The 12782-nt window shown below is 43.5% G+C and overlaps 1 protein-coding gene across 1 annotated transcript in view; it reads left to right on the forward strand.

Annotated features, from left to right (window-relative positions):
- The window catches only part of TMEM108 (transmembrane protein 108), a 379104-nt gene extending 366588 nt beyond the window's left edge, over positions 1–12516 (forward strand). The window contains exons 6-7 of the mRNA XM_043965158.1: positions 4768–4922; positions 10176–12516. Coding sequence (XP_043821093.1) covers positions 4768–4922; positions 10176–10298 — 278 coding nt within the window. The 3' untranslated portion in view covers positions 10299–12516. The remainder of the gene's footprint in view (positions 1–4767; positions 4923–10175) is intronic.
- The last annotated feature ends 266 nt before the right edge of the window (positions 12517–12782 follow it).

The following is a 12782-nucleotide window of genomic DNA, read 5'->3' on the forward strand; positions in this document are numbered from 1 at the left end:
TTTGAAGGAGAGGGCTATTTCATCCTTGTCTTTTAACACTTCTCTCCTGCCCTGGGTGCCTAGCACAGTGTCTGACACATAGCAGGGGTTTAATCAATTAATGCACATTGATTGATTGGAGATACTAGCCACCAAAAGAGCAGTCATCCAACCTGACAGTGGAGTGTGGGGGTCCCTCTGGTCCCTCCAGGTCTGAACCAGGCAATGCTTGGAGGACACAGGTTTGGAGAGCTAAAGCATGCTTTGTCTCCGGACCCTCTTTCGGTGGCTCTCGGTGACACCCCTTTTTTCAGACATGCTCACCCTGAACTCTTGGCTGAGCAGCAGGTGCGGTGGAGTCTGCTGCCACCCTCAGGACAAATGCTACTCATGCCTGATTCTCCAGCCCTTGGAGCCCGGAGCTCATACCTCGGGGGTTCTCCCTATGAATGGGCAGGGCTTGGATCAGAAGAGCAGGCCCAGCACCCTACTGTAGAAGGATGACAAGGTAGGCCCCTCTGCCTGCCTCTGCCTCTGCCTCCACCTTCCCACAGGTGATCCCAAGGAACAGAGATCCTAAGAGAGCCTCACTGGTCAGGAGAGGCTTCTTATGGGAGCTAGCCACTTGACAGAACAGAAGCTCCCCAATTGGCCTCAGGGGAATTCAGGGAGGGGAGTAACTCCATCCTCTACATATGATCTATGGAAATTCATTATCTCCCTGAGATTAAAGAAAAGAAAAAAACAGAAATATAGATATGGATCAGAGCTGTGACTTTAGTGGTGTAAAGAGTTCTATGTGATGAAGTACCTTGACCAATGCAGGTCAGCACCTTCCCTACAACATTGTAACCTTAGCTGGGTAGAGCACAAGCCCTGGAGTCAGGAGGACCTGAGTTCAAATTCAGCCTCAGATACTTACTAGTGGTGTCTGAAAACAGCATCAGTTAGCCGCTAATCATAGCTAAATCACCCTACTTCCTTTGCCATTGTCCAATATTATTTTATTATAACAGGTACTCCAACAATGCAGCAAGCCATCCATTCTATGCAATATTCTGTTTCTCTATGAAACAACATTAGTAATACTTTCTCCCAGACCTTTATTCATTTCATTTGTTAACTGGGTGGGTATGAAGTATCTGCAGTGTTCAAGGGTCTGTGCTAAATGCTGTAGGAAATAGAAACCTGAATAGGTCATGGTCCCTGCCCTCGGGAAGCTTTCAATCTAATCATTAGGAAGAGATGACAACAACATTTCATACCAAGCAGAATGTGACAGCACCGGAAGATGTGTTACCACCATCTGGTGAATCACAGAGCCTCTCATGGAGGAGGCTGGTTCTTGAAAGATGGGTAAGATTTCAGCAGGTAGGGGTAGGGAAGGAGGGTCTTACAGGCAGACAGAACAGCAGGAATAAAGGCGTGGAGGCAGGATATATTTAGGCAATAGCACGCCACGCAGTCTGACTATATCTGGAGACATTCTGGTAAATGTTTAATAACCAGCTCTTCAGGGGAGGAAATGAATTAAATGGCACATTTAAACTTCGTATGCATTATTAACATTTTCTGTTACTTTCTTAAGTCTAGACAATCAACAAAACAATAAATCATGCCCTGGTTTTTATCAATTTCCAAGGTGTAATGCTCACATTGAAAATTTTACATGTAGCTCTCACAAGCTAGTTAAAGCTGGCTCCACCATACCCTTGGCTATATCATAGGAAGCCAGTAGTTGGGTGGAGCTGTGGATAGAGCACTGAGCCTGGAGGCAGGAAGATCTGAGTTCAAATCTGACCTCAGACATTTATTAGCTGTGTGACCCTGGGCAAGTCACTTAACCCTGTTTGCCTCTGTTTCCTCATCTGAATAAGGAAATGGCAAACTGCTCCAGTATCTTTGCCAAGAAAACCTCAAATGGAGTCCCAAAGGATTGGGCACAACTGAACAACAAAGAGAGCAGTGGCTAATAAGCCTGCAAAGATAAATTTGGACCAGATTGTGGTGGGATTTGAATGCCAGAAAAAGGCGTTTTGACTTGATTCATTAGGTAATGAAGAGTCATTGAAGGTGGTTGTGTTTTGGGGGAGTGAGGGTTTTTTTTGTTTTTTTTAAAAATAAGACTAAGGTCTAAACCTGTGATTTCACTGGAAGAAGAGCTTCTGGTAAGGAGTCAGCACTGACTCAGCCATTGAAAACATTGCCTAGAATCTTGGGAGAGTGAATGACTTTTTTAGAGTCATACATCTAATATATATCAGAGGCAGGATTTGAACACGGATCTTTCCAGCTCCAGGATCGGCTCTCCATCAAAACTGACCCTTCTTGAGCTGGAAAGCAACAAAATGAGAGCCACACTCTAAAGTAATTCACCAGGAAGTGGTGTGAAGGGTGAACTGAAAGAGAGGGGGGAGGGAAATAGAGGGGGAAATGGAGAGAAAGAAAGAGAGAGGGGGAGGGAAGAGAAAGAGAGAGAGGAAAAGAGAGATATTAAGAGATTAACTAGGTTTTCTTGACAAAGACACTGGAGTGGACTGCCTGATACATAGTAGGCACTTAATAATTGCTTCTTGACTTGACCTCATGTGGTGTAATGGAAGGAATTGGTCTTCTATTCAGAAAACTTGAGACAAGTCCCAGCTCTGATATTAACTCTCCTATGGAACCCTGGCTCTTTCCATCCTGCATCTGGGACCCTGGCCTGGACATCAGAAAACCTGGGTCTATTTGCAGTTGACAATCACAGTGACCTTAGACAAGTCTCCTAGCCTCACTTCTCTGGGCCTGAATATCCACCTCCGAAACTGAAGGGGTCAGCCCTAAGGTTCTACATTTTGTTTTTCTGAAAGAGGAAGGTCCATGGAATATAGGTCCCACCCATCACTTCCTGCCTTTGGGTAAGATGGAAACTGTGCAACTTTGTCCCATTAATGGGCTCCTCGCCCTGATGAAGACCATCATTTCCCTTCCGTTAAAGCATTAGCTGGAACAGGGAATGAGATCTGGGGTAGAGACTTTGTTTGCCATAACATCCGAAGTACCTCTGACCCCTCTTTCCTTGTTTCCCTCCCTCCCAGGCCATAATTCTAATACACAATTTTAGCTGGAGCTGAGCAACAGACTTTGCCATTTTCCAAATATCTCCTCTAACCTGCTAGTTGTGACTTGTGCTTTGCCAACCCAAACTCCCTGAACTATTTAGCCATTACAGGGATCCTTGCATCTCTACAGGCCCAGGGTGGAAGAGGAGCCAGATGAACTTTTGGAGCATCCTGGGAGGGGCAGAATTAAAAGAGCAATAAGAAAATTAGAGGCACTGTGATCAGACTTAAAGCAGATCAGAATAGAGGGGAGCCAACCCTGAGGCATACAGTGGCAGAAAGGTGTGGTAAAGAAGCATGGTCTCTCCTCATTCTTTCATTCATTCATTTAATAAATACCTAGTAAGCACCTTCTCTATGACAAACCCTATACTAATTTCTAAGGATGCAAATGCAAAAATGAAACTGCCCTGCTGTCAAGAACCTTACATTCTATTGGGAGGAAACAATATAAATGCAGATGAGTGTGATAAAATAATGGGACTTGGCAGATGCCCAGGAGCCCCCCCCCCAAGATTGATGTGGAATTGATTGAAGGTGAGACTGAGAACCTACTTAATGATGATTAAATTGGGACCACACCTGGCTGGCCCTGAGTAGGATGTTGTTCTCAGGAGTTGAACCTAGTTAAGGTTGATTAAATAGAGATCACACCTGGCTGGCCCTGAGTAGAGTGTGTTCTCAGAGGCTGTGGACTGCGACATCAACAGGAGACCACTCTCAACCAATCAACTTGGATTTCCAGGCCACCTCTCCACCCCAAGGTTCAGGTGTTTTCTATCAAAAAGCCCCTAGAGATGTCTTCACTGGCCTTTGAAGAACTCATTGGGATGTCTTGGGGGTCCCTAGGATCTTCCTGATCTCTTGAAGCAACTTGGACTCAGGTTATTGCCGGTGTAGTCAGGTCTCCATGCTTCTCTGGTCCAAACCTGCCCCTGGGGAATATTGAAGGCAGGGATAGAGATTAGAATTTGACCCATGTGAGCCTTTTGCTCTGGCAAGGAGTTTGCTTCATCTTCCTAGCCTCCAGCTCACCTAAGGTACAACATGGTCTATACCAAGTTTTCCCAATAGGCCTAAATAAGATTTGTCTGAGGGAGAGAAGGGGGACATGCAATAAAGGGCTTGTTCTGAACAGCCACAATGGAACTTTCCCTCAGCATCTCTTAACTAGATGTTTCCAACTGAAAAAGCCTGGTTGTGCTCCCATCCCTGTCCCAGGCAATTGGCCCTACTTCATGATGGTTCCATGAGTCTTGGCTAATTAATGCTGGTGGATGATTGATGTCCTGGGATGTGCTCAGGGTGATAATCACTAAGAAGGACCATTTCTGTTGGGTTTAGACTAGAGGTATTCATCATCACTTAGCTTCCAGGCACACGGACAAGGGCTCCAGAAGGCTCTCCACCAGGATCACCATGGAGCCATAGAGTTGGAAGGAACTTTAGAGGCTGTAAAGTACAGTATCCTCACTTTACAGATGAGGAAACTGAGGCTGAGGTGGGTAAAGCAATTTGCCCAAAGTCACACAGCAAGGAAGTATTTGAGGCAGAATTTTAACTCAGATCTTTCTGCCTCCAAGTCCAGTGTTCTGTGCACCAAGGTACCACCTAGCTGCCCCTGAATGAGCTCTTCTAACAGTAACCAGATTCTTGCTTCCCATCTCCCTCTGTCTCTCTACAGCAGTCTTGCTGACAGTGTGTTGCATGAGGAGGAAGAAGAAAACATCAAACCCAGAAAACAACCTGAGTTATTGGAACAATGCTATCACCATGGACTACTTCAACAGACATGCTGTGGAGCTACCCAGGGAGATCCAGTCCCTGGAAACTTCTGAGGTACTGGGTCCAGCTGGGGGAATAGTGATTCAGGGCTAGTCTTGGGAGTGACTCTGGGCCTCCTCCAATGCTGCATCACAGAATGGAGGAGGACCCTGGGTTCTCAAAGGCCAGGCCAGGCATGTAAGCAAGTGTTAGTCATCCTTTTCAAGCAAGGAGGTTTTGAGTCACATGGTCGGACATGGCCAACATGTTAACTCTTTCTTTTTAATTAAACATCATTGTTACAATGGAAGATATTATAGAAGGAAAGGGATAAGTGTGAATCATCTGGATGTGACAACAAGGCTTCTTTGTGAAACATTAAAACAACCATGGGTACAGTATCAAGAAAGGAAGGAAGGAAGGGAGGGAGGGAGGAAAAAGAAAGAGAAAGGAGAAAGAAAAAAAGAAGAAAAGAGAGATGCTTTTTAAAAAGGAAGGAAGAAAGAATGGAAAGTTTTCCAATTAGCACACTTACTACCATTGGAGGGGCAGCCTACCTAGGTTCAGAACAGCGTATCACCAGAGGGTTGGCCATTTGGTAATGAAGTTTTTTGACCATAGCTATTCATAAAGAAAATACTAAAGCATAGAGGGTTTGCACTAAGTATTGCCAAATGGAGTATCCATGCCAATGAAGCCCCACCCCCTGAAAGTACAGGCATATCTGGAAGATATGCTATAAAGCAAATATCACATTAAGGTGAGTCACACATATTTTTTTGGTTTCCCAGTACATATAAAAGTTATTTTTACACCATACTATGGTCTATTAAATGTGCATCAGTATTATGTCTTTAAAAACAACAATATACATACCTTAATTTTAAAATACTTTACTGCTGCAAAATGCTAACCATTACCTGAGCCTTCAGCAAGTTGTAATCTTTTCTCTGGTGGAGGGTCTTGCCTCATTGTTGTTGTCTGCTGACTGATCAGGGTGGTGGTTGCTGAAGGTTGGGGTGGCTGTGGCAATTTCTTAAAATAAGACAAGTAAGTTTACCACATGAATTGACCCTTTCACTTGAACACTTAGGGGCCATTGGAGGGTTGCTAATTGGCCTAATTTAAATATTGTTGCGTTTCAGGGAATAGGTAGGCCTAAGGAGAGGGAGAGGAGCTAGATTTAGTGATTAAGTTCACTGTCTTATATGGGTGTGGTTCATGGAGCCCCAAAACAATTACAATAATGAAAAAGTTTGAAATACTGTGAGAATTACCAAAATGTGACAAAGAGAGAAGATGTGAGCATGCACTGTTGGAAAAATGTCACTAATAGACCTGCTCAATGAAGGGTCACCATAAACCACAAAAAACCAAACAAACAAGAAAATCAACCCACAATATCTGTGAAGTGCAATAAAATGAGGTATGCCTGTATTGAAATCTGTAGATCAGAGAAAAAGGGACACTAGGAGGGACCTCAAGAGATCACTAGGTTCAGTTCTCTACCTCTGGATGGGTCATAACCAAGCCTTGAAAACCTTGCTTACTGATGTGCTACAGAACAAACCCATGGCCACAAAGTCCATGAAATGAGTAGGTGGATAATTGGCAGAGCCCTGGCAGAATTGTCCATATGCTTCATCTTACACCAGTGAAGGAAAAAGCAGTGAGAAGGGCTATCTATCCTGAGTGTGAATAAGGAATGGCTTCCAACAAGTGCTTTCACAGATTTATGCCATACTTGTATTTTTAATGAATTATATGAAAAACCATATGTAATTATAAGTAAAAATATTCTATATCTAAAAATCTTAGGGTGAAATTACCATCTACTATTAAAAGGGAATGTGCTTTTTGGCCACATAAAGAGAGGCGCAGCAGTCAGGGCTACTTATGATGGTGCCACTCCCCTGCATATCTGAAGTTTTGGGTTCTCTTCTGGCCACCACATTTTAGGAAGAACATGGATCAGCTGGAAGAGGTCAGGAGAGGACAGCCAAGAGAGTGAATGATCTTGAGTTCATGCTATGAGGACATGGGATGGTTGTCCCTGGGGAAGAGAAGACAAGGGGAAGGTGACAAAGTTAAAAGTGTGCTTTCTACTATTTGAAGGGTTGTCAAGAAAAAAAAATAATTACTCTTATTTTGCTAAAAGAAGTGGATCAGTCAGTTAACAAATGTTAATTAAGTGCCTACTATGTGCCAGGCACCAAGAGGAGCACTAGGGATACAAAGAAAGGGCTAAGACAGTCCTCGATCTCAAAGAGCTCACAGTACACAACTGTGTACAAATAAACTCAATACGGACAAATTGGAAATATTCGACAGAATGAAGGCATTAAAATTGCATAGAGTGTCAACTAGGAATAGCTCATGGCACAGGATTCTCCAAAGCTCTCAGTTCACACAGACTAGATCTGATCTTGGGGGTGATCCTTAAAAGACACTTTTTAAACCCATGGTTTTACCTGGAAAATCTCCCAATGATTTCATATCTAGCTTTCACAAGTTGGGTGACAGGCATCCCCTACAACCTACAAACACTTCTTACACTGCATGTCAGGTATTAGAGAGCCTTCCTCCCTGAACTCCCAAAATGTGGGGTTATTCACAGCTCCCAAGGCAAGTGATGTCCAAAACATCTCCTCTTCTCTTCTACAAGGCTAAATTCCAGGATCCCACTGCCTAGGACATCATACCCCTTCCCACTTCCTTACATAAGAAGTTGGATTCCATGAACATTGTTCACAAATTCCCTTCTCTAGCCAAGTATACGAGTCTGTGTCTGCTTGTGCCATATTCTTCTCCAAGAACCCTATCATGGCCCCGGCTGCTGCCATCTCCTGGTCTGGGAAAGTCCACTGTAGGTCGCTGGTATCTGACTTGTGCTTAAAAAAGAGAAACTAGGCAGAAGGTGCCCAGGGATTTAGGGTCCAGGAACTTCCCCCTCAGGCCAGCTAGACAAGTACATGACGCCTACTAAGTGTTTTTGCCATAAGTCCTTTCCTTCCCATCCTCTCTATCCTCCAGAAGAAAGGTGCAAGGGACAATATGGCGGAAGGGTTGAGCAGCTCTGCCATTTTACCTTTATAGAACAGGAGAAAGGGATGTTCCCTCCAACAAGAACCAATCTTCCCAAGAGTTCTAGGCACCAGATTCATCTTGGGGGCAGCCAATCACTGTACTTCAATCAGGACTCCATCTACTAGGAACTAATTGGTTGTCTTTATCATATTAACAAAATGCCAATGGCCATATTCCATGGGAGAAGAGTTATGCTTGGATATACATACTCCATAAAGGGGAAAAGCATGCTTATGAAATTGATCAGGGGAGAAATCATCCAGTCAACTCCTCTCCAGAAACAAACCAAGGCTTGATGGAAGGAAAAACTTCCAAATAATTGGAGCATTCCAAAAATGGGTCATAATACCCCTGTAAAGAAAAGAGTCCCCCCCTCCCTGGCGGTCTTCAAGCAAAGGCTGAATGACTGCATGTCAGGTACGCTGTCAACTTCTGTTAAGGGCTGGAACATATGATCCCTGAGGTCCCGTCTAGCTCTGTGATTATGTGACAATCCACAAAGTGGATGGCCTGCATGAGAATTATCATGAACTGGGGACACACACACACACACACACACACACACACACACACACACACACACACACACACACACTGCTGGTCCAAAATATAGGCCACTGCTTTGTCTAAAACCTGCCCAGCCTCGAACGAGTGTTCTTTTTCAGTACAAACATATATTTCTTTCCTTTCAAAGGGCTCTCATTTTAAAGGTGCAGCCTACATTGAGGGGAGCTGCTTACAATTGCGCCAGTATGACACTCAAACGTGTTTATATCCAGACCCACTTTGTACTCGGAATTATTCACTTACTCTTTCCCGTTTAAGCTGCCAATTTCACGGCTTGCCAAAAGTTTCTCCAAAACAGATTTTTAGAGTGGCATTTAAACCTGGTATCTTCCTCTCCTGCTGTGTTGCCGAACCTCCCATCTCGGCACACTCAGCCCTCCACCAGAAGGGAATTGAGAGAGAAGCTAATTGAGGAAGGGACGTGGAGAATCATCCTGCCTGAAATATGCCCAGAATTGGGAGTCCTTCTCCTCTCTCCCTCACCCCCTCCCTGCTTCCTTGCCTATGCAGTAAGCTCTACGGAATATCCACCTTATCATGTCATTATAGTACTAACCCATTCACAAGCTGCCAGATCCTAGATAGCTTCTCCCTAATGGGGGTGGGGGTGGGGGGGTGGGGAGAGGCAACCCTCAGTGTTTTCATTCAGCAGGTGGGGAGGGGGAAAGTATATCATTTGCCAGAGTAAAGTGACCCCAGGGGCAGCTAGGTGGCACAGTGGATAGAGCACCGGCCCTGGAGTCAGGAGGACCTGAGTTCAAATCCAACCTCGGACACTTAACACTAGCTGTGTGACCCTGGGCAAGTCACTTAACCCCAATTGCCCCACCCAAAAACAAACAAAAAAAGTGGTCCCAGATGTGCCTTTCTCTCCCCCTAATTCCAAAACAAATCTTTGGGACAAGTTGATTTAATCTTTGAAAATAAATGATTTTCTAAGCACTCCTCCTTTCTCTCATTCATCCTTCCCTTCTCTATCCTCTTCTCTCCCTTCCCCTTTCCTCCTCTCTCTATCCTTTTCTCTCTGTCTTCTTTCTCCTCCCTCTCCCCCTACCATTTTCTCCACTCTCCCCCTTCTGTTTCTCTTCTCCTTCCCTCCTCTCTCCCCTTCGCTAATCCCCCTCCTCTCTTTTTCCTCTTCCCTTTCCTTCTTTCTTTTCTCCTCGCATTCCTTTCTGTCACACATATACCAAATACATGTCCCCAGTTTGGCCTTCGTGAGGAACCATCATTGAGTCAGAGGCTCTACATTTCACCTCATCTGTGCAACATTGTTCGTTCACCTGGAGAAGGACTGTTTCATTTTTATCATTGTCTCTATCCCTCCACTTGGCACAATACCTTGCAAAGAGCAGGCTCAATAAATGTTTGTTGAATTGTCAACTTTGGGCAGGGATGACAATGATCATCGAAAAGACTGCGAGTTTTCAGAATGTCCTTTAAATGTCATCTTGGTATTAAGGAAACCCAGCTACAACTCCCTACCACCATCTTCTTGTCCAAAGACCTAGTAATAATCCCAAGGTTCTCTCTTGCTTGTTCCAGGCTGAGACTGGCTATGACTACCTAGTAAGTGTCTGGGGGTGGATCTGAATCCCATCTCAAGTCTGGTGATCTCCACTCATCCTGCCATGCTGCCTCTCTCATGCCCTTTCCCTGTTATTTTTTCCCTAGGACCAGCTCTCGGAGCCCCGCTCCCCAGCCAATGGAGATTACAGAGGCAGTGGGATAGTACTTGTCAATCCCTTCTGTCAAGAAACGCTGTTTGTAGGAAACGACCAAGTGTCTGAAATCTAACCTGCACCAGCCTGCTCGCATTACAATTCTGTGCTTTCCGTCTCTAAATTATAAATACCTATATATATTATAAATATAACCTTTGTGTAACCCTGACTTAACAAGAAACATTTTCAGCTTTTTTTTTTCCTAAGAATTGTCAACATCTTTTTTATAAGTGTGGTTGAAAAGAAATCTTTACAGAATGACCTGTGGCTTTATAAAATAAAGTTATTTCTAAGCAAAATGGTCACACCGGTTGCTTCTCTTGGTATCTGTCCTCAGAGTTATGTGAGGGAAGTTATTCTCACAAGACTCCCAGGTCAAGTAAGTTGCCTGACCTCCAGCGGGGTCTTCAGCCTGTGTCTGATTTATCCATACTCCTAATATGGTCCTAATATGTATTGCCATTTCTGTGATCCATAGGGGCCCTCTCTTTTGAACCTGTTCCCCCATTTCCTGATGTTCCTCACATGCCCCAGAGAAGGAACCAAGGTCATTTGAGTGTAAGGGGTGACCAGATTCACAGAGGGGAAGAAGGGCCACAGGATCATAAAATTAGAGCTGAAATGGACCTTAGAAGCGATTGATCCCAACCCTCCATTTTACAGATGAGGAAAGTGAGGCCCAGATTGACCAAATTATTTGCCCAAGGTCCCAAATGAAGTCGATGACAGGGTTGTCCAAAGAATCCAGGATCTCTGACTACAAAATCTCAGAGAGATTTCTCTAGGGCAGCTAGCTGTCCAGACTATTCTGTAACTTCAAAGTAGCTCCCATTTGCTATAAAGCAAAATTCCATCTAAGCTCTTAGAACTTGGTCAAGGAAGTATATTTATGGAAGTACTGAATGGACCTCCTCTTCAATCAATGCAGCTTATGAGAAACTCACAAGACACAGCACCAAGAAAAAGCATGGTGTAATGAAAAAAGACCTGGGCTCAAATTCTATTTCTTCTGCTTACTACTTGTAACCCTGCATAAGTTACTTCATCTCTCTGGGTTTCAGTTTTCCTATCTATAAAACAAGGGATTTGCCCTGGTTGGTATTGAGCCCTTTCATCCCTAAATCCTGTGAAAGTACCATATGTCATGGAACAGTATGATGGAAAAGAGTTTTGGTGGTCATAAAAACACTTTGTCTTTTAACTCGTCTCCCATTAGTAACTGTTAACATTTAGATGGGAGGAAATTTGGGTTAGGGTCGCAGTTCAACTTTTTAAGAAGGGCAAGCCATTTGTTGTCCACAAAAGAATACTTAGGACATGGTTGGTGATCAAATGTTTTGTAGGCTTTTTTGTAATTGTGAAAAATTATATGGGCACATGGCTACTCTTGCCTTCTCATGAAACTACCCTCCCCCTGCTGCACACTTCAGAATGAGTCTGCCCAAGCCCAGATCACCATCTCACCTGGATCTCCCCAGGAATCCCAGAGTCTTTTCCATCCAGTTCCTTCGAATGCTTTAGTCACTGTTGAGTGCTCCAATCCTCCCACCACTTCCACCATTCCCCACCCACACAGGGATCAGGAAAATCAGTGACTCAGGAAGGACTCTTAAGGAGGGGTTGCTTTTCTTTCCTTAGCTAATTATCTAGATCCTTGGGAAAAGATATTTTTACCTCATTAGCAGTGGGGTGGGTGGCTGGATGGGTCTCTAGGGCCCCTTCCAACATTAAGATTCTATGACCCAGAAGACTTTGAGTTTAATTAAGTGAGGCAAGATTACATTAAAGAGTTCCAATTCAGTATTTATCATTTGATAACTGATTTTTAAATAGAATATATTTTGAATATGTGTCATTGTGATCTGACGGGGAATCCAATAATTATCGCTTCATCTACTTGTGTCATGGCATTAGACTTTGTACCATGATTTTTTTCTTTCCTCTCCCGTTTCCTTTGAAGAAAAAAGATGACCTTCAATGTGTGTGTCTTCCCTGTTGTATGAGCCTACCTGTGTGAGTTATTTTGTCGTCTCTACTCTGAAGACTTTACCTTACCCACTAGGGGAACTGTGGCTTAGGGAACCATTATTACCTGTCTCTGCTGTTTTTTTTTTTAACCTGAACATAGTATTTCTGTTAGCCTACTGTGCTTAGCATACCAATGTGTGTATATATAGAGATACATATGTAAAGTAAATCTATATATAATATATGTAATCAAAGATGCATATGTTATATATATATATATGAACGTATAACCTATTTTTCTTGATCTATAATATTCAGCTACTATGTATATACAAATAAATGTATTTTATTAGCCAGAGGCTTAAGTTCCTAACACCTTCTGCCTTTGTTTGTTTTTAAATAACTCATTAACTCATAAATTAACACCATTATCATGCCTATGTCCAATGGATTGCCAGGGATGCCCAAAGGAGAGGTATTCCTGTTTAAGGTAAAAAAAAAAAGTTGGATTGGCTGCCCTCTGAGATCCCATCCCACTCTAAAAATCTGTGGGTGTTGGGTCTTAAATTGATTTGAAAACTGGGTAAGG

This window comes from Dromiciops gliroides, chromosome 5 (genome assembly GCF_019393635.1).
Source record: "Dromiciops gliroides isolate mDroGli1 chromosome 5, mDroGli1.pri, whole genome shotgun sequence".
NCBI lineage: Eukaryota > Metazoa > Chordata > Mammalia > Microbiotheria > Microbiotheriidae > Dromiciops > Dromiciops gliroides.